This window comes from Littorina saxatilis, linkage group LG14 (genome assembly GCF_037325665.1).
Source record: "Littorina saxatilis isolate snail1 linkage group LG14, US_GU_Lsax_2.0, whole genome shotgun sequence".
NCBI lineage: Eukaryota > Metazoa > Mollusca > Gastropoda > Littorinimorpha > Littorinidae > Littorina > Littorina saxatilis.
In genome coordinates this window covers 26,946,402-26,970,528 of record NC_090258.1, presented here as the reverse complement: position 1 = coordinate 26,970,528, position 24,127 = coordinate 26,946,402, and the positions used below count along the sequence as shown (strand labels likewise).

Genomic DNA, 24,127 nt, shown 5'->3' with positions numbered 1-24,127 from the left:
ACCCCTAAGCTATCCTGAATTGAACTTGTGACAGTACGGTACCGTTGAGCTGTCGTGAATTCACTACTCCTCTTTATCTGTGTTGATTTGGTCTCCCGGACGTACCCATTTTTACATTTAGTCAAGTTTTGACTAAATGTTTTAACATAGAGGGGGGAATCGAGACGAGGGTCGTGGTCTGTCTGTCTGTCTCTGTGTGTGTGTAGAGCGATTCAGACTAAACTACTGAACCGATCTTTATGAAATTTGACATGAGAGTTCCTGGGTATGATATCCCCGGACATTTTTTTTATTTTTTTGATAAATGTCTTTGATGACGTCATATCCGGCTTTTCGTGAAATTTGAGGCGGCACTGTCACGCCCTCATTTTTCAACCAAATTGGTTGAAATTTTGGTCAAGTAATCTCCGACGAAGCCCGGACTTCGGTATTGCATTTCAGTTTGGTGGCTTAAAAATTAATTAATGACTTTGGTCATTAAAAATCTGAAAATTGTAAAAAAATTATTTTTTTATAAAACGATCCAAATTTACGTTCATCTTATTCTCCATCATTTTCTGATTCCAAAAACATATAAATATGTTATATTTGGATTAAAAACAAGCTCTGAAAATTAAAAATATAAAAATTATGATCAAAATTAAATTTTCGAAATTAATTTAAAAACACTTTCATCTTATTCCTTGTCGGTTCCTGATTCCAAAAACATATAGATATGATATGTTTGGATTAAAAACACGCTCAGAAAGTTAAAACGAAGAGAGGTACAGAAAAGCGTGCTGTCCTTCTCAGCGCAACTACTACCCCGCTCTTCTTGTCAATTTCACTGCCTTTGCAATGAGCGGTGGACTGACGATGCTACGAGTATACGGTCTTGCTGCGTTGCATTGCGTTCAGTTTCATTCTGTGAGTTCCACAGCTTGACTAAATGTAGTAATTTCGCCTTACGCGACTTGTTAGATTTGCATAGGTAAAATTGCTGTTCTGTTTTTAGAGACTGGTGTGTGTATTATGCGTGGATTGTAATTTGACACCCCTTCCTGGGTGTGGCTATTGTGACTTATAACGCGAGATTTTCCCTGGCGTGCCCTTGCATGTTCGACAAGTCTTTCTGAGGAACGGACGTGTGTTTGTCTGGGGGGCTGATTTTCACAGCGCCGTGTGGTGTGCTGTGTTCATTACACGTTGAGATGGAGACCGGAATATGAACATTGCCTTGCGGATATGTTGTTCATATATTTTCCTTTTTTTGTTCAATTGGGTAAGCAGTGGTAAATAGAGTATGTTGTGGCAGGTTACAACTCGCTATTGCCGCGGCCCGTTGTTGCCGCGGCCCGTTATTGCCGCAATCCTAACCCTAACCCTTACCCTAACCCTAGCCCTAACCCTAACCCTAACCGTAACGGGTTGCGGCAATAGCGGGTTGCGGCAATAACGGGCCGCGGCAATAGCGGGTTGACCCCTTGTGGCATGCTTGGGGAGGATTTATTTTGAATGTTAAAGAAGGCTGTATTGTGAACTGATTGTTTTGAATGTTCGAGAAAAGTGTATTGTGTTGTTGAAAAAGGAATGATGTGTTTTTTTGTTGTAAGAGAGTTTAGCTTTGGGTATTTGAAATTGCTTTTGTCCATATATGCTGGCGGCGTGCATTCTGTGTTTTACAGAGTGGGCGGAATGTGCGACGGGGTTCGTTAGATTGGTTTTCTAGATTGGTTTCTTTAGTTTGTTTTTTTTATAGACTTTGTTTTTTTAGATTAGAGTTTCATTGGGTCTTTTGTTCTTTTTAGAGTATAGGTCTGGAGTATAGTTTAAGAGTGAAGATTTAGAGTATAGTTTTGGAGTATAGGTTTGGAGTATAGTTTTAGAGTGAGGATTTAGAGTATAGTTCTGGAGTATAGGTCTGGAGTATAGTTTTAGAGTGAGGATCTAGAGTATAGTTTTGGAGTATAGTTCTTGAGTGGGGATCTAGAGTGTAGTTTTAGAGTGGGGATTTAAAGTATTGTTTTGGTCTGTTTTAGTCTTAGAGTGGAGTTTTAGAGAGTAGAATATTTTAAAGTTTTTTTTATTGAATGTAAACCCCCGTTTCCCACACATTTCCCAACATCATCATTTGGAAATTAAAGAACCTATTAATTTAACCTGTGTCAGCTTGTTTTGATTGTTTGAGTTTTGAGAGAAGAGGGGCACACGGTTACATTTGCATTAATATAAGGAAACCAGAATCATTACATGGTTCACAAGCAACCAACAAAGCACTTGTTTCCCTTCAAATGTGTTTCAGTAAATTTGCGAATTTCCTGTCCCTTGAAATCAGGAAATTCGCAAATTTCCTAGAATTTTTAAGAAAATTTGTGAAATCCCTGAGTGAAACAGGAAATTTCCTGACATTTTCAGGGATTTCGCAAATTTCCTGGTTTTGAAAATTTACTGTAACATATATATGATGTAGTAACATGATTTTTCAAAGCTTTCTAGTGGAGTGCAATGCATACCGTCAATCCTCCCTGGACCTGTACACCCAGCCCTCCAACCGTCCCCTTCGTTCTGCTGCTGACCCTCTCCGCCTCCACATCCCTCGCTCGAAACTCGCATCTGCTGGTCAGCGTGCATTTCCCTCCGCGGGCCCCTCCGTCTGGAACTCCCTGCCGCTTGAGCTTCGCCAGAGCCCCTCTCTTGACGCGTTCAAGTGTAGGTTGAAGACTCAGTTCTTCCCGTAGCTGGCTGCGACTTTCATGCTCGACGTGATGTGTTGTGCCCCAAAAGACATTCTTGTGCTGTGCTCTGTGAGAGGGATTTTTTTGTGCTTAATATTATTTTGTTTGGACCTAGCTATTGATGTGTACATTGTTGTTAAACAGTTGTTTGTTGTATGTTTACCAGGGTTTGCTAGTGTGTGATAGGGTTCGTGTCCGTCTGAAGATGTTAGTTTCTTTGTTAGTCCTGTGTTGACAACTCTTTGACAAGCGCTTAGAACTGTACCCACGGAATACGCGCTATATAAGCTTCATATTGATTGATTGATTGATACCGTCAAACATTTTTGTTGAATCTTAGAAACGAGAGCGTCCATGACAACTTATTTCAGTGAGACATATTTACTAACCACCCTTCAAAACGCACATTCATAACGCAAACGAAACATAACATTTGATCTATCAGACCTCCCACTTCTTGCGAAAGACGGCTTTGGAGGGTTGTTGATCGACTTTAAACTTGTATATGTTACATAGCCACTGGTGAATTAACAGAAAGAAAATTAAAGCAAAACGGCCATATAGGTTTTCACATCCATGGTAGGTAGTCGGAACTGACCAAACAGACTGAGCGAGTAGCACGACATATGTCGTGACAACCAGGTGACAGTATACGTAAAGTAGCGCGACAACCAGCCTAAGGGTTAAAATTTAAACTACTGAGTATCATTACGACACCTGGCTATTCTTATCTGCAATCCTTTGCAAGGGGAGAGAAAAAGGATTTGTTTGTCTCCCTTGGTGATCGTTTGTGGGTTAGGCATGTGGCAATGAAAAGTCGTCTCTGCATTCATTGTACTAAATCCTTTTCTACAGTCCTCGTAGTCGATAAGGCTGTAATAAAAAAAAAGGAGATAAGTGAAAGACATCGAAGAGTGATCGGTGGAAGCAATCACTCGGCTGTGCGTGGAAATGTAATGTGGTCTGGGACTCGATCGTCTTGAGTTGACACGCGTCGTTGTTGTTGTTGTTGTTGTTGTTGTTGTTGTTGTTGTTGTTGTTGTTCTTGTTCTTGTTGTTCTTCTTCTTGTTCTTCTTCTTGTTCTTCTTGTTTTCACGATTTAAAGCGTTTACATTGTGCAGGCCTGCGTTTTGAGGAAAAAGGGACACATGTGTGACGTTTTTGTGAAATATGAAGGTATGTTTCGCAACCGAAATATTGAAAAGAAAAGAAATCTAAACAACGAAGTGACTGTGGTGAGGTGAACAAAGTGTAAAAACACAGGATTTGTGTACTCACCGATACAACAACAGCACAAGACGATACGAATTTTCGCTTATGAAAGCTTCATCAGGGAAAAAAAACAAAAACCACAAAAGGCAACATAAAGCAGACAAGAAAGGAGACCTCGAAGCGATCTAAAGGCTTAACATTCAATAAAAGACAAGAGAGAAAAAGGCGGATTTAAAGAAGAAAAAAAAGAACAAGAAAGAAACGAATCAAGAGAGAAAAGAATCTGTGATTACATGGGGAAAGTGTTTACTTGCTCACTTGACTCTTCATGGAAAATGTTGACTTCTACATGTCTACTGCTACATGAAAACAAAGAAAGAAAGAAAGATGGAAAGAAGTCTGTCATTAAATCGTGAAAACACCTACTTAATTGCTGTCGTAAACATTCACAGCACATCACTTTAGTTAAACGGCATTTTAGCGGCATTTTTGTTGTCATTGTCTCTGTCCAAGAAGAGAAACCAATTCAACTGCTCACATGCTACAACCTACACGTGTGCAGACTGATTGTCTCGCTGCAGGCTATAGTATACAGCACTGCAGTTTATTGCTGCGACCGCTACAGTTTATAGCATACAATGTTGACTGTTTTACTGCTGGTTGCCAGAGAGCGGCCATTCAGTGTGTGAATGCAGGAAACACACTTTGCACTTTAAGGGCAGAATACACCTGCGCAGAGTCAGCGGCACAGACGACGCACTGCATATTATTTATGCTGCGTTGGGGATTATGACGAGAACTTGGCCTGTTTTCCTTTCACGCAACGTGTAGCGGGCTGGTATCATCTGCTGTGCATTGTCTGTCATGCTGATGTTACATAGGTGAGCGGAGCCCCTTACCGTGCTTACATGAACAGCGGCATCGCATGAAGGCTTGAGCATTCATTGTCAGCAAGCAAACACCATCTTCTGTCAGCCGTTGTCTCCGAGACGATCAATTTTCAGCGTGGACGTGTGGCGCGGATCCTATTGTTTTATGTCTTAATCAAACTATTCGTTGTGTTACTGCCAGAAAACGACCAAACGGAAAAGGAAGGCTTATTCCACTTCTTCTCGACACCAACCCCATCCCCGACCAACCCCTGTCACACCTTCGAGAGCTTAAAAACCGATACACCAGACAGTTTGAACCGAAGTTAGCAACAGTGGTAAGCAGTGACAGAAAAAAAAATCCAAAAAATCACACCTTCGAGAGCTAAAATCGATACACCAGACACAAGTTTGAACCGAAGTTAGCGACAGTGAGTAGAAAGCAGTGACAGGAAAAAAAAATTCCCACCTTCGAGAGCTAAAAACCGATACTCCAGACACAAGTTTGAACCGAAGTTAGCAACAGTGGTAAGCAGTGACAGAAAAAAATCCAAAAAATCACACCTTCGATCGAGAGCTAAAATCGATACACCAGACACAAGTTTGAACCGAAGTTAGCAACAGTGAGTAGAAAGCAGTGACAGGAAAAATGTGGCAGAAAACGCAAGCCAAGTCCCCACCATCTCCCTGGCTTGCCTTTTCTCTGCTACTGTTCATTCTAACCGCAGTATCTCCCACTACCGATGCCTGTGACTTTGAGAACGTGAACGACGACACTCGACTGACTGTGCGGAACTACATATCGCAGGACAACGTGCGCCTGGTGGAATACGAGATCCACGTGCAAGGATATTCCAGAGAGTTCTGGAAAGATGTTGGTGGTCAGTACTGGTTCCAGCCCTGGCGATGGTTCCGTGCTAAAGGTCTGTTGATGTCACTTTTATGTAGTTCAGTCAAGGTCCTCATATTATACTAATCATCTATCTGATCTTCTTTGTAGTTCTCTTCGCGTCATGAGATCTAGGGGTCCAGATCTTCTTTGTAGTTCTCTTCGCGTCATGAGATCTAGGGGTCCAGATCTTCTTTGTAGTTCTCTTCGCGTCATGAGATCTAGGGGTCCAGATCTTCTTTGTAGTTCTCTTCGCGTCATGAGATCTAGGGGTCCAGATCTTCTTTGTAGTTCTCTTCGCGTCATGAGATCTAGGGATCCAGATCTTCTTTGTAGTTCTCTTCGCGTCATGAGATCTAGGGGTCCGGGTAAGCAATGCCGACTGATTCCAGGCTAATGTTCGACGTGTGATATAATTTAGTTACAAATTAGTTGACTGATTGTTTAGTTACTTGATGACTGTTTCTTTAACGGGTGTTATTTGTGGTTAAATGTGTCCATATCCAGGGTTATGCCTGGCGCGCGTTTTTGCCTATAGCTCATTCCGAACATTGTACTCCCGTGAAAAGTGTGCATGGTGTGGCGCAGTGGTACGTAATCTCAGTGCGCCCTTTGACGCACTGAAGGCAATTCCCATGGGACATTTTGAGATGTTATGCGCCAATGGCGCAATGTATTCATCCGTTTATTGATTTATCAATGTTATCTATTAATTGATTTATTTATGATTGTCCATTTACTCATTCTTAGTGTTGTTGACTAGAATTGTTGCGTGGAAGTCACAGGCTGCAAACGAGAAGAAGAAGCAGGATGCTGGTCCATCTTTCCCATCACGTCCCTCCACATTACCCCCTTCCACCCCCCCCCCTCCCCCTCTCCTCAACGCTTCTTTTTCTTCTCCTTTCTCTCTCTCCGTCATCACCACCACCACCACCACCACAAAACACCATTACGTGAACCTATGTTTTATGTTTTATGTGTGTTGTCCTATACAATCTCCCCCGCGGGTTATAGGGGAAAGAATTTACCCGATGCTCCCCAGCATGTCGTAAGAGGCGACTAACGGATTCTGTTTCTCCTTTTACCCTTGTTAAGTGTTTCTTGTATAGAATATAGTCAATGTTTGTAAAGATTTTAGTCAAGCAGTATGTAAGAAATGTTAAGTCCTTTGTACTGGAAACTTGCATTCTCCCAGTGAGGTAATACATTGTACTACGTTGCAAGCCCCTGGAGCAAATTTTTGATTAGTGCTTTTGTGAACAAGAAACAATTGACAAGTGGCTCTATCACATCTCCCCCCTTTCCCCGTCGCGATATAACCTTTGTGGTTGAAAACGACGTTAAACACCAAATAAAGAAAGAAAGTCCTGTTGTTATAATCGTTCACAGGTAGGCAGGGTGTGCTGAAGAAAATTTTCCGTTTTTATGTAATATTTGAATGGACAATAAAGTGCTGTTATTGTTATTGTTATTGTATTGTTATTACTGTTCAATCTCGTCCCAACAGGCACAAATTCAGAGAGACTGTTACTGCTGTTCCATTACTACTACGGTCTCCTGAAGCCTTACCTGGGTATTGGGACGCGTACGGTAGACCTTGAGCTGAGACTCAACGTCAGCGGTTGTCTGAACGGGTTGTCGTCCTTGGAACTGGAGCGGAGAATGCGGCAGTTCCTCTACTACGATCTGGGCAACGCGACGGAGAGAAGCAACGCCAAGTTTGATGACGCCGACATCCGGGTACTTCAAGCATAAGGCTTTTATTATGTTAGTTTTGAAGAGCAGTTCACCAAATGTGTGTTACTGTTGAAGATGAGTGTCCCATATTGTGAGTTAATCAAAATATGTTAAGAACAGTAACATAGCCTACCATCGTAACACAGCTAATACCCCCATTCCACACAACCGTTCTAGCTTCCGTTCCCAGCCGTCCTCACCGTCCTGAGGACGGCTGCCACAACAATGAGACGCTGCGCAAACGGCCGTTTTTGGCATCTTTGAGCGGCGTCTGACCGTACTAGCTGCCGTCATCAGGACGGCTGGGAACGGAAGCTAGAACGGATGTGCGGAATGCGGGTATGACAACTCCGTGTGTGAGAGCGCTAGCGTTGCGTTACCATTGCGTTAAGTTCCATTTAACGATCCATGAGTTCCGTTGCCTATGTGTTAAGGTTCCATTACCGTTCATTTGGACACGGGCGGGGAATGGCTAACATTTTAAACATGCAGCCCGAACACGTCCCAACCGTTCCTACTGTTCAAAGGGGGTCGGCCCGCTATTGCGCGGGTCCGCTATTGCGCGAGTCTGCTATTGCGGGGGTTAGGGTTAGGGTTAGACCCGAGCAATAGCGGCCCCGCGCAATAGCGGACCCGCGCAATAGCGGCCCAGCCCCGTTCAAAGGAGTTCTGTTAACGTCCATTGGCGTTCCATTAAGGTCCCCTCCCGATCCCTCCCATTCCCGTGCCGTTCATTGGTCGCTACGCCTACGGGAACGGGACCTAGAACGGATGTGTGGAATTGGGGTATAAGACCGGGACGTTGTTGTGGCATGGCCTTTCCGATGTTTTGTGTAGTCAGGGAACGTAACCAAAAACGCGTATTTTAGATGGGAAAGGTGGACAGAAAAATGAGAACCCTTTTCTCTGAGATCAGGGAACTTAAGACATACGATAAAATCTTCAACAATCTACTTGTCTTTCTCGGTCTCAGACATAATTAGCCTCACCTACTTTGTGTATTTCTCTAACCCTTTTGTGTGTCATATTTTAACAATATACGTTATTTGCGTGTTTGACCAAAATATGACATTTTACACAGATCTCGACAGTCATCGCGGTCTCGGAGAACAATGACTGTCTCGATCTGTGTAAAATGTCATATTTTGGTCAAAAACGCAAATAACATTTATGTATCGATCGAATTCCTTTCAGGTACTATGACTTTGTTGTTGTTTTGACGATTGAACGAGCCCGGGCACACACACATGCAATCAAACACATAAGCTTCATATTTGGGCGTTTCAGGTTGACCGAAACTTCAAAGGAACTACAAAACACACGTCATGTACTGACTTTGTTGTTGTTTTGACATTGAACAGCACACACACATGCAATCAAACACATGACGTGTGTTTTGTAGTTCCTTTAAAGTTTCGGTCAACCTGAAACGCCCAATTATTATACGTTATTTGCGTGTTTGACCAAAATATGACATTTTACACAGATCGAGACAGTCATTGTTCTCCGAGACCGCGCTAGCGGTCGAGGTGAACAATGACTGTCGAGATCTGTGTAAAATGTCATATTTTGGTCAAACACGCAAATAACATTTATGTATCGATCGAATTCCTTTCAGGTACTTATGACTTTGTTGTTGTTTTGACGATTGAACGAGCACACAAACACATGCATGCAATCCACATGCAGTCAAATACATAAGCTTCATATTTGGGCGTTTCAGGTTGACCGAAACTTCAAAGGAACTACAAAACACACGTCATGTACTCACTTTGTTGTTGTTTTGACATTGAACAGCACACACACATGCAATCAAACACATGACGTTTTTTTTTTTTTAGTTCCTTTGAAGTTTCGGTCAACCTGAAAAGCCAAATTATAAAGTTTTGTCGGCCTCTGACGTCACATGACTCAAAGAAGGGAAATCCAATCTCCAATCGATACATAAAGTTTTGTAGGCCTCTGACGTCACATGACTCAAAGAAGGGAAATCCAATCTCCAATCGATACATTAGTAGTTAGCCTACTGAGAAACACGAGTCTGGGAGAAAATAGAAAGTTCTTCTGGTGTCCATGAGAAATCAGAGCAGAACGTTGTGTCCTTGATAATGCAGTGTTCTAGATGGTCGAACGTGTAGCAAAGACCTGTACGTGTACGTGTAGATATTGCGTCACCCGTGACTCACTTTTTGTGTGCAATGTTCCATATGCATACGTTGTTTTGCTCCCACCAAGACTGCAGATCTTGGCAAACGCGTGACGTAAAAACTAGATTTGATGACGTTACCCGTACACGTTCCCGTACACGTCCTAAAAAGTGCTGATCTAGATCTTGCTATTATAGGTATGTACCATGCACGTTGGGAGTGAAAATGGCTGGGGCAGACTGGTCTACTATTGCTGCTCGCGAAATGACGCCGGGAACGAGTTCTGCTCCGAGATTGGTGACGACTACTGGGTATGGGTGCTGCGCTCCTTCATCGTCATTGTGTCTGTGCTGCTGTTCCTATACTTCCCCAAGATGATACCCAAGGTAAATAAGAATATGTGTGTGTGTGTGTGTTTATTCTTAACAAGTGCATCTGTTTAAGTATCTGTCTACCTGTGTGTTAGTCAGTCAAATCTGTCCTTCTTTCTGCATGCCTAGTTTATTTCCGGAGTTCATTTATTATTCTATTGCAAGACTAGTTTAATTGCCACTCTTTCTGTCCGTTTACCTCTGTTACCAGGGTTACCGCGTGTACTCGTTCTACTACTACCCGCCAGACAATAAAAGCTTCAACATGATGATCACCACCACGCCAGAGAAGTATAAAGACTCTTCCAAGGCCACCGTTCTTTCTTCGGCCCACTGGCGCAAGATGCTGAAGTTTAGGGCCGAGATCAGCAAGCTGCAGCCAGATGTCATTTACAGGGTCAAGGTCAAACGCATGACCTTCGAGTGTGGGATGGACCGGCTGCTGTCGGAGACCTCCTCCCCGGTCGGCGCGTTCCGGAGTATCTTTGACTCTCTGGTCAGGTGTAAGGTCAGTGCGACGGGCGCAGTGGCGTAGTGGTAAGACGTCGGCCTCCTCATCGGGAGGTCGTGAGTTCGAATCCCGGTCGCTGCCGCCTGGTGGGTTAAGAGTGGAGATTTTTCCGATCTCCCAGGTCAACTTATGTGTGAACCTACTGGTGACTTACCCCCTTCGTGTGTACACGCAAGCACAAGACCAAGTGCGCACGGAAAAGATCATGTAATCCATGTCAGAGTTCGGTGGGTTATAGAAACACGAAAATACCCAGCATGCCTCCCCCGAAATCGGCGTATGCTGCCTGAATGGCGGGGTAAAAACGGTCATACACGTAAAAATCCACTCGTGCTGAAAACATGAGTGAACGTGGGAGTCTAAGCCCATGAACGAAGAAGAAGAAGAAGAAGAAGAAGTAAGGTCAGTGCGCATGCTCAGATTATGAGGTATTCTACGATTATTAAAGGCATTGCTGTAATGTGAAGTCGATTCGGCTGACCATCCTCAGACCTGTCCAGGCTTTACCTAATAAAAGAGCATCCCTCCTCTTGGACACATAGCCACAATCAACAGCCTGGATACCGCAACACGGTGGCCTAGTGGTAAGGCGTCCGCCCCGTGATCGGGAGGTCGTGGGTTCGAACCCCGGCCGGGTCATACCTAAGACTTTAAAATTGGCAATCTAGTGGCTGCTCCGCCTGGCGTCTGGCATTCTGGGGTTAGTGCTAGGACTGGTTGGTCCGGTGTCAGAATAATGTGACTGGGTGAGACATGAAGCCTGTGCTGCGACTTCTGTCTTGTGTGTGGCGCACGTTAAATGTCAAAGCAGCACCGCCCTGATATCACCCTTCGTGGTCGGCTGGGCGTTAAGCAAACAAACAAACAAACAAACAAACAGCCTAGATGCTTTCTGTGGAGAATAAGAACTTTTTGTTGAGTAGATGTCTTGAAAGCCACCAGTGTCAATCTACTGAATGAATTCATAAAAAAAAAATTGCTCAGTGTGCACATCGAGCAGTCATGATGTTTGGTCCGAGTGGACGGAGGTTCTTATCCCGTGTCAAAGCCTGGCCAGTTCGGAGAAAGTGATCAGAGCTGTTTTTGCGGGAAGGAGTGTGCCTTTAAAAAAAAAAAAATAAATAAATAAATAAATAAAAAAAATTAAAAAAAGGAGATCAGACGTTTTTGGGGGGGTCCCACCAGCGGGTACTATTCGGGAGGGTTTTTATTTTTATTGTGATGTCGCCTACTGTAACTTATAACCCTTTCACTCGCACTCTCTCTCTTTCTTGATAACTTTCTTTCTCTTCCGTCTGCGTGCTTGTTTGGAATTTGTTATACAATATCTTTTTTCAGTTACACGCAAAATGGACATTGGTTTTTTACTGGACATTCTTTTTTCCTTTTACAATTACTTCTCTCTCTCTCTCTCTCTCTCTCTCTCTCTCTCTCTCTCTCTCTCTCTCTCTCTCTCTCTCTCTCTCTCTCTCTCTCTCTCTCTCTCTCTCTCCCCCCTCTCTGTGTGCCTTTAGTTCGTCAGCAGCTTGTTTAAAGTCCAGGTCAGAATACGTTGTAAATGTAATGTACGAGTTCAACCTTTGACATGAATGCTGGGAAATCAAGTCATTCCTTCAGCCTCTCTGGGCTCATTCTGGAGATTGCATGTTATCAATTCATAGAGCAGGCATATACCCTATATTTGAAGAAACACAAATCCAGAAACACAAAAACTGTGCAGCACCTATTCAATTGCCTCCTTTTTGATAAGGGGCTCCGCTCACATATATGTAACTTCAGCAGGACCGACGACGCACTGCAGATTATCCCAGCCCGCTACACGTTGCATGAAAGGAAAACAGGCCAAGTACTCGTCATAATCCCTATCGCGGCATAAATAATAGGCAGTGCGTCGTCTGTGCCGCTGAAACTGCGCAGGTATATTCTGCCCATAAGGACAATAAAATCTTGAGTCTTGAGTCTTGAGTTCTTCTTGACAGGTGCGACACGCGGATCCGCTAGAGGACTGCTGCAACACCCCAGTGTGCGGTCAACTGTGCTGCCACTTCTGTCCTGCCTGGCACGTGCTACTGCGTGCCATGCGCACAATCCTCGTGCTGCTCGTGCTGGCTCTCCCCGCCCTGCCCATCCTCTACGCCATGGCTGCCGAGGACCTGGAGTACCAGGAGTTGGCTGGCATCTACAGGGAGAGGGACCTGCATCAGAGCTACAACTTTTACCCTGGCTCTGTCTTTGGCAAGGTGGATGGGAGGGGATATATAATATGTGTATGATAGTGTGTGTCGCTTGAAAAATGGATCATGTCAGTTTGTTACAACGTCTATCCTCGATCTGCCTTTGGCATGGTGGGCGGGAGGGGATATGTGTGTGATAGGGTGTGTTGCGGGAAAATCGGTCACTTTGTTACAACTTGTACCGGCATCTACAGGGAGAGGGACCTGCATCTGCGCTACAACGTCTACCCTGGCTCTGTCTTTGGCAAGGTGGGCGGGTTGGGATACGCGTAAAAATTGGTCACTTTGTGTGTTGTCTGTTCTGGCTCTGTCTTTTATTGGAGGAGTAAGGGAAGGCTTTTCGGCGAATCGGTACATTTTTAAATGTAAACAACAGTTAAATGTGTCGGGGGGGGGGGGGGGGGGGGGGGGGGGGGGGGTCAAATAAAGATGTAAAAACATGTCGCATATGCATCCAAACAAATATAAGATCGAAAAGACTGCCCGACACCCTGATACAGCCTCAAGACAGACACAGGCAGACTAAATACAGGCGCCTGTGACGTCTGCTTCTCGTTCTAGGGCTGATCAGTGTTTAACAGAGACAAGTGCAAAGAAGTAATAAGAAATTTAATAATTCTGTACTTTCAAAAACATGCACATGATCATTCTTGCAGACATCAATCCCTTTCTCTTAGAATCTTCAAATGAAAGTTTTATAGATTATGATTTCGCTGGTGTGATTTCACACACACGTAACAACATTGTCTTTCTTCTTCTTGTTGCGTAGACGTTTGATATCGAAGCGCGGAACGTACTTCTTCTTCTCGTTGCAAATGTATTTCGGTTTACACAAATGAAGACATGAAGTTAATGTTCACAAAATATAAAGTAGTCTACTCATCATGATAAACTCGATCTGGGTGACACTTGAGTACGTTGGTGGTTCCTTCCGTGGTTACCGCTGACGTTGCCCTTCCCACAGTGTTCACACGACATCATTTACACAAGCATTGTACACCCCTGTACACTTGCACCTTCTGCAACACATACGTGCAATATCTGTTATTATCAAGTATGATTTCCATCGATATCATTCAATTTGTTTCTCTAAAACAACACAGAAACAAGAGTTCACAGACTGACACAAACACATGGAAAAATGAACAATACCTGTGTTTTCCTGTGAATCAATAATGTTAAAATGTATTAGCGTGTTTTACCTGCGGTTAGTGGACCTTTGGAGATCGCAAAAATGTGGAAATCCGTCCACGGAAGGTGAAACATATGCTGGTGCAATCTACGTGGCTTCGTTGATTGCTGCCATCTTGGAGTCAATGAAACGGTCAGAGCATTGCATCCTAGCAACCTCAACTGAATATATGTTTCCTTTTGTTCTCTTCGTTTAAATTTCTTTCCATGAAGATAAACAAATTCTTGCCTTGTACGCTGCACTAGTTTTGGACTAATGGCGCGAGCGTTGACGTCATATGTATACAGTGTCGTCATGACGTAGTCTCGGTCATTTAACCTCGTTTTGTGTACGCAACTAGTGAAGTCTCGATTAATATGAGAGAGGGAGTCGATACACGAATTCCATTCGTCACAGCGCCGTAAAACACAGTTCGCATAGAACAAGTAGCGACTGGTCGCCTGTTCGGTCACGATGCTATGGGTGTGTACGACGTCAGTGTGAACCATCGATTCTGAAACTGCAGTCTCTCCTCCATGGTATTTTGTGCAGGTGATAGTGGCTTTGCTGTCCAGCCTATACCTGCTGCACCTGATCTTGGTGGTGATAGACGGTTGCCATGACCACAACCTGGCCACGGCATACACACAGCTCCTGCAGGTCACACGACGCAAAACCAGGCTGCAGGACAGGGTCAGCCACTCTCAGAGCATCGTCAGGAAAATATTCTGGCCCGTCAAAGTAAGAGTTGTTTTTTTCTCTCTCGGGGTATCTGTTTCTCTGTTAGTTTGTCTGTCTCTCTGTCTCTCTCTCTCTCTCTCTCTCTCTGACTCCTTATCTATCTCCCCTCCTCTCCCCCCCTCTCTCTCTCTCTCTCTCTCTCTCTCCGTCTGCGACTGTGTGCGTGTGTGTGTTTGTCTGCCTGTGTCTGTCTTGAGGCTGTTTCTGGGTGTCGGGCAGTCTTTTCGATCTTATATCTGTCTGGATGCATATGCGACATGTTTCTACATCTTTATTTGCTGAGCGTCTATTTGTTTGTGTGCAGCGGTTCGGAATATTGGCCATCCCTGCAGGAATCATACTGCTGGTACTGCTGCCCGTCATACTGATCGTCTACCTCATCGTGACGTCACCAGTCCCCAAGCTTCTGGTTCACGTCGGCAGCTTGGTCTGCGGCAAGACTAAAAACAGGCGCAGTAAAACAAAGGTAACATCTATTAAAGGCACAGTAAGCCTCCCGTAAACCATCACAGAGCTCCCCGAGCGTCTACATACAGTACAAGCATACTTCCATTTAAACGCTCACCGAACGGGAACATCCTGGCTGCTTTCTGTCGAGCGTGAGAAATTTTCAAAGAATTTATTTTCGTGGACTTGGCCCTTACACCAATGGCGCCTCGTTTTGGAGCTGGACGGCTGTGATGAATATCCCGGAAATCACGCCCGGACAGTAAGCCTCCCGTAAACCATCACAGATACTGTCAGGCTTTTACACACAGTACAAACACCCTTCCATTTGAACGCTCACCAAACGGGAACATCCTAGGTGCCCTACGTAAAGAGCGAACAATTTTCAAAGAATTTATTTTTGCGTGGTTTATCTTACCCCTGAGCCTTCGTGAACCCGTGTGATCCAGTTTCCCTTCTTCACAATGTAGTCGTCAGTTAGTCATTTGAATGCGACTCGATGTGAGCTTATTTACAATAGCACGTTTTTATGCACGAAACAAACGGCTGTGGTTCACAAGAACTCTAGCGATGGCTTTTGACTGTTGAGAGGAACGGCGATATGCACTGATAAACCGTCGTCTGCTACGACCCTTGCGTGACCCTGCTTCCGGGCTTTTCTTTTTTCAAACTTTCACAACTTCGAATTGTACTGATCTTGTCTTGATGAAAAAAGAATTCTTTTATGATTAAAGAATGTTTGTGTAACAAGCTGTCAATTTATTATTTAGATTTTAAAAGTTAGGTCTAGCGCAAAAACGCACCACGGTCCAAAAACATTTTGATAATCATCGATTCACGGCTATCGCCAGTTTACATCGATAGAATGAGACCCGAAGGGAAGTAACTCATGTTTGACCTGAGTTCAGGATGGGTCCAAAAAGTGTTCGAGACAATCTGCAAAATTAATTCTTTAAAAATTGCTCGCTCTTTACGTAGGGCACCTAGGATGTTCCCGTTTGGTGAGCGTTCAAATGGAAGGGTGTTTGCCTGACAGTATATGTGATGGTTTACGGGAGGCTTACTGTCCGGGCGTGAATTCCGGTATTCATAACAGCCGTCCAGCACCAAAACGAGGCGCCATTGCTGTTGAGGCCAAGTCCACGAAAATAAATTCTTTGAAAATTTCTCACGCCCGACAGAAAGCAGCCAGGATGTTCCCGTTCGGTGAGTATGCTTGTACTCTATGTAGACGCTCGGGGAGCTCTGTGATGGTTTACGGGAGGCTTACTGTGCCTTTAAGGCCTTCTAGTCTAACTGTCTTTAATGGCTGAGAACCAAAAGGCCGAAGACCCAAAAGGTCGAGGCACAAAAGGTCGAGGACATTTAGTCGAGGGTCAAAATGTCGAGTGCGACAAAAGGTCGAGGATGAAAAAAAGGTCAACAGCAAAACGTCTAGGGGGACAAAAGGTCAAGGATTGCTGCGTATTTTCATGTTTCTATAACCCACCGAACTCTGACATGGATTACAGGATCTTTTCCGTGCGCATTTGGTCTTGTGCTTGCGTGTACACACGTTCATGTTCAAATGGCACTAATGGGGCTGCTGAAGAGCGCAGTGTTCGTGGAAATCTTTGCATATTTCGATTTCCTGTAATGTCGGTTAGTCAGTTGAAGGTGTGGCGTGGTGGTAAGACGTCGGCCTACTAATCGGAAGGTCGTGTGTTCGAATCCCTGTCTCTGCCGCCTGGTGGGTTAAAAGTGGAGATTTTTCCGATCTCCCAGGTCAACTTATGTGCAGACCTGCTATATATAGAGACTTAACCCCCTTCGTGTGTACACGCAAGCACAAGACCAAGTGCGCACGGAAAAGATCCTGTAATCCATGTCAGAGTTCGGTGGGTTATAGAAACACGAAAATACCCAGCATGCTTCCCCCGAAATTTAGAGTGCTGTCCCTTGTGCGCCGAACGGCTGCATTTCAGGGCTCTCTCATATTTCGTACTGTGCGCCTTGAGTCGCCTTGTGGTGAGATATGTGCGCGATATAAATTCTCGTATTATTATTATTATTGAAACATTCTTGCCTCTGTTTGTTGACGTACAGGCCGAAATGACCGCACTGGGATTTCTGGAGAGCGTGCTGTTCGTGGCTATGATGGCATGTTTCGAATACCTGTAGTATCGGATGTTTAGTCAAATGATCAAACACATTTTTGCTTCTGTGTGTTGATGTGCAGGCTGAGATGACAGCGCTGGGGCTGGGGGAGAGCGTGCTGTTCGTGGTGACCTTGATCGACGTGTTCGCCGTGCTGACCTTGAGCGTGAACTTCGTGGTGCACGTGGTGGTCATCCTGCTCGTGCAGGCCGTGGTGGACCTGTCCTTCGTCATGAAGTTCCTCCCCATCATCATCCTCCTCGCTGTCTACGTCAGGGATTCTTTCAAAGTTGTATGTGTGTTCAAAGAGCTACATTTTATAAGGGTGTGCTGGAGAAGCGAGAACATTCCAATTTGAAGTGTTCCAATTTTGAACACCCTTTCTGTAACAAGTTATGAACACAGTTTGACGTAGTACAAAACTCTGTATAATAGCAAAAGGTAGCACATTGGTAGGCCTCAACACAGTTCGACGTAGTACAAAACGCTGTATAATAGCAAAAGGTAGCACATTGGTAGGCCTCAACACAGTTCGACGTAGTGCAAAACGCTGTATAATAGCAAAAGGTAGCACATTGGTAGGCCTCAACACAGTTCGACGTAGTACAAAACGCTGTATAATAGCAAAAGGTAGCACATTGGTAGGCCTCAACACAGTTCGACGTAGTACAAAACTCTGTATAATAGCAAAAGGTAGCACATTGGTAGGCCTCAACACAGTTCGACGTAGTACAAAACGCTGTATAATAGCAAAAGGTAGCACATTGGTAGGCCTCAACACAGTTTGACGTAGTACAAAACGCTGTATAATAGCAAAAGGTTGCATATTGGTAGGCTTCATCTGGTAACACAGTTCGACATATAGTACAAAACTCTTTCAAATAGCAAAATGTAGCATATTGGTAGGCCTCATCTAGTTTTTACCATGTGCTACCTTTTGCTTCTTCTAAGAGACCTATATCACACTTATTTAACTGTGTTCCAAATTGGTTACAGAAAGGGTGTTCAAAAGTTGAATACTTCAGTTTAGAGTGAAGGAGGGGGAAAGGGGTATTCGGATCACTGATGACGTATGTGTCGGTTTGTTCCTGCGTGCCATTGCTCTGCTGGTCGGTCACATTAGAGACTCACGCAGAGTGGTTTGTTTGTTTGTTTGTTTGCTTAACGCCCAGCCGACCACGAAGGGCCATATCAGGGCGGTGCAGCTTTGACATATAACGTGCGCCACACACAAGACAGAAGTCGCAGCACAGGCTTCATGTCTCACCCAGTCACATTATTCTGACACCGGACCAACCAGTCCTAGCACTAACCCCATAATGCCAGACGCCAGGCGGATCAGCCACTAGATTGCCAATTTTAAAGTCTTAGGTATGACCCGGCCGGAGTTCGAACCCACGACCTCCCGCTCACGGGGCGGACGCCTTACCACTAGGCCAACCGTGCCGGTACGCAGAGTGGTGCATGTGACTTGCGGGACAACAATGGGGTGGTCAAGCAGAAACCAAGGGCGTTCTGCCAACTGCCGGTTCCTTGACGGAAGGTATATAGTATCCAAAATCCGTCCAAGAGTGTTCAGTCGTTACAAGCACCATTTCATTTGAGCACTTGCTGCAAGCCAACAGCCTTCATGGTCAAAGGTAAGACATGTTCATGGCATTAATGTTCTATGTTATTCACAGATTGAAACTATTGTTCTTCAGTTTTTACGGTCTATCTCAGACGGTACCTAAACTGCCAGTCAGCCTCTTCAACCCAGCTCAACGTGGTGTTCTTCCATACATGTAACTTTAAATTTAGCGACCGAAAGCTCGAAACACCTTGAAGACATTCTACACTAATCGCCATAAAAAACTAAACACATACATTTAGCTGTAGAACTTTGTGATGCGGCCAGTTATAGTAAAACCAAGTATATTGCCAGAAAGGTAATTCATCCCCCTACCGTTTGAAATAAAGTTTCATTTTTCATCATTTTTCATCAATTAGTTTTTATGCAGTGTACCGGAGACCTAGGACACCCCCCAAAATCAAATTCGCAAAAGTAAATTTGCAGACACTAAAATACACAAAAAATCAAAATAAGCAAGAGTGACCCCGTTTTTGATCGCAAATTGAAGAACAACTCATTTTCTACCCACACAAATTGATTTAGTTCAGCTGTTGTGCCTATATAGCAGTGTTGTTTTGCCATTTTGAAGAAGACAGGTGTCCGGTACACTGGATAAAAACTAATTGATGAAAAATGAAACTCTTTGTTTCAAACGGTAGGGAAATAAATTACCTTTCTGGCAATATACAGGGTGGTCCAAAAAAATGTAGACAGTTTTGCGTGCCTGTCATTTCTGCTACAGGGCTCCCACCTATTCTTTTTCACCTGGAATGTCTCACACAAGCATGAAAGTTTAGTAAGGCACAGTTTTTTTCTTCTTTGCAACATCATTTCTGGGCGTAGTTCAATAGTTCATCACATTCTCAATCCAAGCACCTCGTCCCCAGATCTTTCTCCTCCAGATTTCTTCCTCTGGGGGTACTTGAAGGAAAGGGTTTACCACAACAATCCACAGACAATACAAGCGCTAAAGGAGAACATTCTTCGTGAAATCAGGAGGATTCCACTCGAGACCTTGGACAGAGTTATCAACAACTTCAATGTCCGTGTCGCAGCCGTAATCCAGAGACGAGGTGCTTGGATTGAGAATGTGATGAACTATTGAACTACGCCCAGAAATGATGTTGCAAAGAAGAAAAAACTGTGCCTTACTAAACTTTCATGCTTGTGTGAGACATTCCAGGTGAAAAAAAATAGGTGGGAGCCCTGTAGCAGAAATGACAGGCACGCAAAACTGTCTACATTTTTTTGGACCACCCTGTACTTGGTTTTACTATAACTGGCCGCATCACAAAGTTCTACAGCTAAATGTATGTGTTTAGTTTTTTTTATGGCGATTAGTGTTCGAATGTCTTCAAGGTGTTTCAAGCTTTCGGTCGCTAAATTTAAAGTTTTATGGCGATTAGTGTAAGGTCAGGAAAGTGTCAGTTAAACTATCATTCTCTCCTACCACACAGGTGAACAACACATACGCCTCCCATCACAACGTGGTGTTGCGTCACGTGCTGAACATAGAGAGTGAGGACATCAAGCGAGAAGCGGACAAGGACTGGCACGATCAAGAGAACAAGATCTTCAAGATCGTACCCATCACCGCCTTGGATCCCAAGGGACGCGAGGGCAAGGAGGAAGAAAGTTACAAGCGCAAGAAGCTCTTCTTCTTCAAGAACGGGGCTGTCCGGATGAGGACCAGGAGTCTGATAATGTTTTTGGATAAGGCGAGTGTGACATTTTATGAAATGTTGAGAGGGAGAGAGAGAGAGAGAGAGAGAGAGAGAGAGAGAGAGAGAGAGAGAGAGAGAGAGAGAGAGAGACAGAGAGAGAGACAGAGAGACAGACAGAGAGACAGAGAGACAGAGAGAGAGACAGAGAGAGAGGGGGGAAAGAGAGAGAGAGAGAGAGAAGAAGAGAGAGGGAGAGAGAGCGGGAGATACAGAGAGAGAGGAAGAGAGAGAGAGAAAGAGAGAGAGAGAGAGAGAGAGAGAGAGAGAGAGAGAGAGAGAGAGAGAGATAGAGATACAGAAAGAGAGAGAGACAGATAGAGAGAGACAGACAGACAAACAGACAGACAGACAGACAGAGAAGGCCACGGTGATTAGAAAACAACAAGAAATATGTCCGGAGACGTTGTCCTTTTCCTGTACCATAAAGAATGATGTCACCGAAGAATATAGCCCCTCTCCCTGTTTCTGTCTCTGTCTGTCTGTCTGTCTGTCTGTCTTTCTTTCTTTATCCCTCTCTCTCAAACAAGAGAAAGTAGGGGAAAGTCGCTAAACCTGGAACAGTTAAGGAGAAACAGCCGTACCAGACAACAAAATGGATATTGCAAAGCGTTCTTTATATTGTCACATACTAGACTCTATCAGTAAACAAACGAACCACATAAAATAAAATAAAAGTCACGCAACTCATCAGACTGATCATAATAAAAATGTTTGCATTTGTTCCAGGTTGGACGCATGGGTGTGTAAAGTGGAACACTGTGTTGTCAAACTCGGAACACATACAAACACGCCCTGACTCTCTTTCCAGCTCTGTCTGTGTCTCTCAAACACACATAATACACCCACACACTCTCATTCACACACAAACAAGCACACATTGCCACACACACAAGATAAATAAATACGTCATAACATTTTGATTAAGCCATTTTATTTAAATGTCTTTTTTCAACATCATATTTTGATTTTTACCAAGGAAATAACAAATCGGATAACAATTTAAAACAAAAAGATAAATAAGGGCTAGGTCTTAAAAGGACTGAGAAACAAAACCTTAAAAAAAAGGAAAAAATAGGCAAAGAACCGATGTCCTTTGTCTTCTACTGTCAGCGCAGTCATCGTGTGATTACTGTGTGCACTTCTGGCACTATAACATATCCTCAGGGGAGTTGGTGCCACACATGAAGCAGTAGTAATTTCGCCTTACGCGACTTGTTTTTCTTGCTGCAATAATATCAAGGAGTGTCACTAGACATGTTCATGCATCGTTCCCCGTTGATCGTATATTGTGTTCCAAGTTTGTCGACTGTTCCGGGATTGGCGACTTTCCCTTAAGAGTCCCACCACGGAACCAATCTTTTGGCACCTGCGATACTGAACATAACAATAACAGTAATAATAACAACACTTTATTGTCCATTAAAATGTTACATAAAAATGGAAAATTTTCTTCGGCACAGCCTGCCTGCCTGTAAAACGATTATAACAACAATTGGACAAAAGGACAACACACATAAAACATAGGTAAAAACATAAAACATAAAACATGAACAACAAACTTTTGTTTCAAATTGTGTCTTGCCAGGAGGACATTCCCTACATCCCCAAGAAGTTCCTTACCCACACGACCACCATCCGGTGCCCGGGCAGCCCCGGTCGCCTGGACGAGGCCTACCTCAAAGCAGCCGGTCGCTTCGGTCGCACGGTGGTCTTCCTGCTGTTCGTCTTGCTGGTGGTGCTGGCCTATGCTGACATGTACTACCTTTCTCCCACCAGCACGTTCTTCGCCACGCTGCTGACCGGAGCCATACCTCTCATTCTGAGGTACTTCTTCCTCAACCCGGGCACTGTCAGTAAGGTAAGGATCGATGTGGTTTGAGACGGAGTCGGGGGGGGGGGGGGGGGGTCCGGGGGGGAGGGAAGGGTACATTTTGCTATTGTATTTTCAAAGCTGAACTTGGCAAAGTCCGGGGTGAGGGAAGGGTACATTTTGCTGTTGTATTTTTGAAGCTGAATTTGTCCTTGATGTCATTTTTGTCAACAACATCATCATTGTCTCTGTCATCGTACTTAACTTATCATCGTCGTCATCATGACACTAACAGAGAAAGAAATAAGTCAAGGTGTTTGGGCAGGCCTTCTGTGGCTGGTTGGACCTAACACGATCAATCAATCAATCAATCAATCAATCAATCAATCAACCGTCGTGGTCGTGGTCATCGTCATTATCATCAGCAAATCTCATCCACCTCATCATGGTCATAGTCGTACTGTACTTTAATACAAAAAACACCAGAAATAGCTTGCATAAAACTGCAATCTATTTCCCTATTTAGCAGTTATTGTGTAAGACTTAATCCGATGTATAATCTTGATGCAGGTGGACACTAGCACGCTGCGCTTTCAGACGCAGATGGACGACAAGGTGGAGTCGTTCGAGCAGAGCTGGGTGGTGGAGGACATGCAGGTGGACACGATCATCCTGCCCAAGGACTTCGACGGGCTCTACGACCCGACCTTGAAACCTTTCCACGAGACCACCGAGGAGGAGGAACCGGAACAGAAAGAAGGCGAGAAGGAGGAAACCGGGTCATACACACCGACACCCCCTCGTCCCAGACCCAGCTCCCCGCAGCTGTCCCGTGGTGAGTTAGACGGTCATAAGGGACTTCAGCCATCTCAGATAAACAAGCCAGGCCAGGGTTACGCTAACTACATGATGGCGATGGACACGGAGGACGACGCTGTCCCAGACGACATTCAGCAGTACCAGCAGTTCAACAACGCCACCATGGAGCCTCAGGCGGACAATCTGCAACAGCAGCGGCAACACACTGCACGGCCGCCTCCTTCACCCAGGCCTGCGGCGAAGGGAGAGGAACAGTCAAGGACGAGGAAGAAGTCCAAACAGACGCCCATGCCCTTAGGCGACAATCCGGATTTTCAAAAAATGATATCGCCTTCGCCGCCGTCGCCTCTGCAGCCAAACGGTGTGATCACGACGCCCTCTGGCAAGTGGACAGGGAAGGGGAAGAAGAGCAAGAATGGCAAAACAAAGAAGCCGCCGAGGATCGACCTGGTGATCGACATCAGCAAGGAGGACCTCATCTTCTACAACGTCGACGAGACGAAACTCGGTGCCTCCTCCAGACCTCCCAGCGTACACTGGAACAGACGCTCGCGCCTCGCCCCGGAAAACAGGAAGGACGACTATGATGTCTGATTGAATGATAACCTCATTGAGTGAGCGTTTTAACTTGCACTCTGTCCCTGATATCTTCTCTCCACTCTCTCTGACTAACACACCACCACCCACCCCCACCCTTTTTCATTCGATACCCTCACCTGTGGCATCGTTACTTGCCCTCCGCTCCTAACATGTCGCCCCTCCCCCCCCCCTCCCTACCAAACACTCCACCACCGACACCCCGCACCCCCAAACCCCCTTCCATCCTCCCCCACCCCCTCCCGGGCCCTTTGCCTTCTCTCCCGGCCACTGTCGGACCCACACCCTGTCCAGGCTCAATCATCGTGGTTTTAAAGTTCGAGAAAACTGAAAGACCGTTAATTTTCCCAATTCGAAAAGCTTTATAAGTCCAAGGAAGGTTTAA

At 44.7% G+C, this 24,127-nt stretch overlaps 1 protein-coding gene and 1 long non-coding RNA gene across 3 annotated transcripts; one reads left to right on the top strand and one right to left on the bottom strand.

The window, feature by feature from the left end:
* The first annotated feature begins 1,108 nt into the window (after positions 1-1,108).
* Positions 1,109-23,902, top strand: LOC138947457 (uncharacterized). Of its 2 annotated transcripts, none has more exons than XM_070318936.1 (11): positions 1,109-1,261; positions 7,193-7,425; positions 9,767-9,955; positions 10,152-10,448; positions 12,431-12,691; positions 14,409-14,597; positions 14,902-15,063; positions 17,263-17,472; positions 20,250-20,510; positions 22,102-22,374; positions 22,897-23,902. In XM_070318936.1, exons 1-11 carry the CDS (start codon positions 1,225-1,227, stop codon positions 23,737-23,739), a joined length of 2,955 nt encoding a protein of 984 aa, XP_070175037.1. In that variant the 5' UTR covers positions 1,109-1,224; the 3' UTR covers positions 23,740-23,902. The 2 variants fall into 2 exon arrangements, with proteins under 2 accessions (XP_070175037.1, XP_070175035.1); XM_070318934.1 differs by lacking the exon at positions 1,109-1,261 and adding an exon at positions 5,250-5,719.
* Positions 13,280-14,043, bottom strand: LOC138947458 (uncharacterized). Its single transcript, XR_011449667.1, has 2 exons — positions 13,888-14,043; positions 13,280-13,704 (listed from the first exon to the last, which is right to left on the bottom strand). It is a non-coding gene; the product is annotated as an uncharacterized lncRNA (long non-coding RNA).
* Positions 23,903-24,127: the final 225 nt, after the last annotated feature.

Bases quoted from the DNA above. Each gene is read 5' to 3' on its own strand.
- LOC138947457 (XM_070318934.1), top strand. From the start codon at position 5,446: ATGTGGCAGAAAACGCAAGCCAAGTCCCCACCATCTCCCTGGCTTGCC. The intron at 9,956-10,151 runs GTAAATAAGAAT...CTCTGTTACCAG, and splicing joins TCCCCAAGATGATACCCAAG to GGTTACCGCGTGTACTCGTT. The intron at 20,511-22,101 runs GCGAGTGTGACA...GTGTCTTGCCAG, and splicing joins TGATAATGTTTTTGGATAAG to GAGGACATTCCCTACATCCC.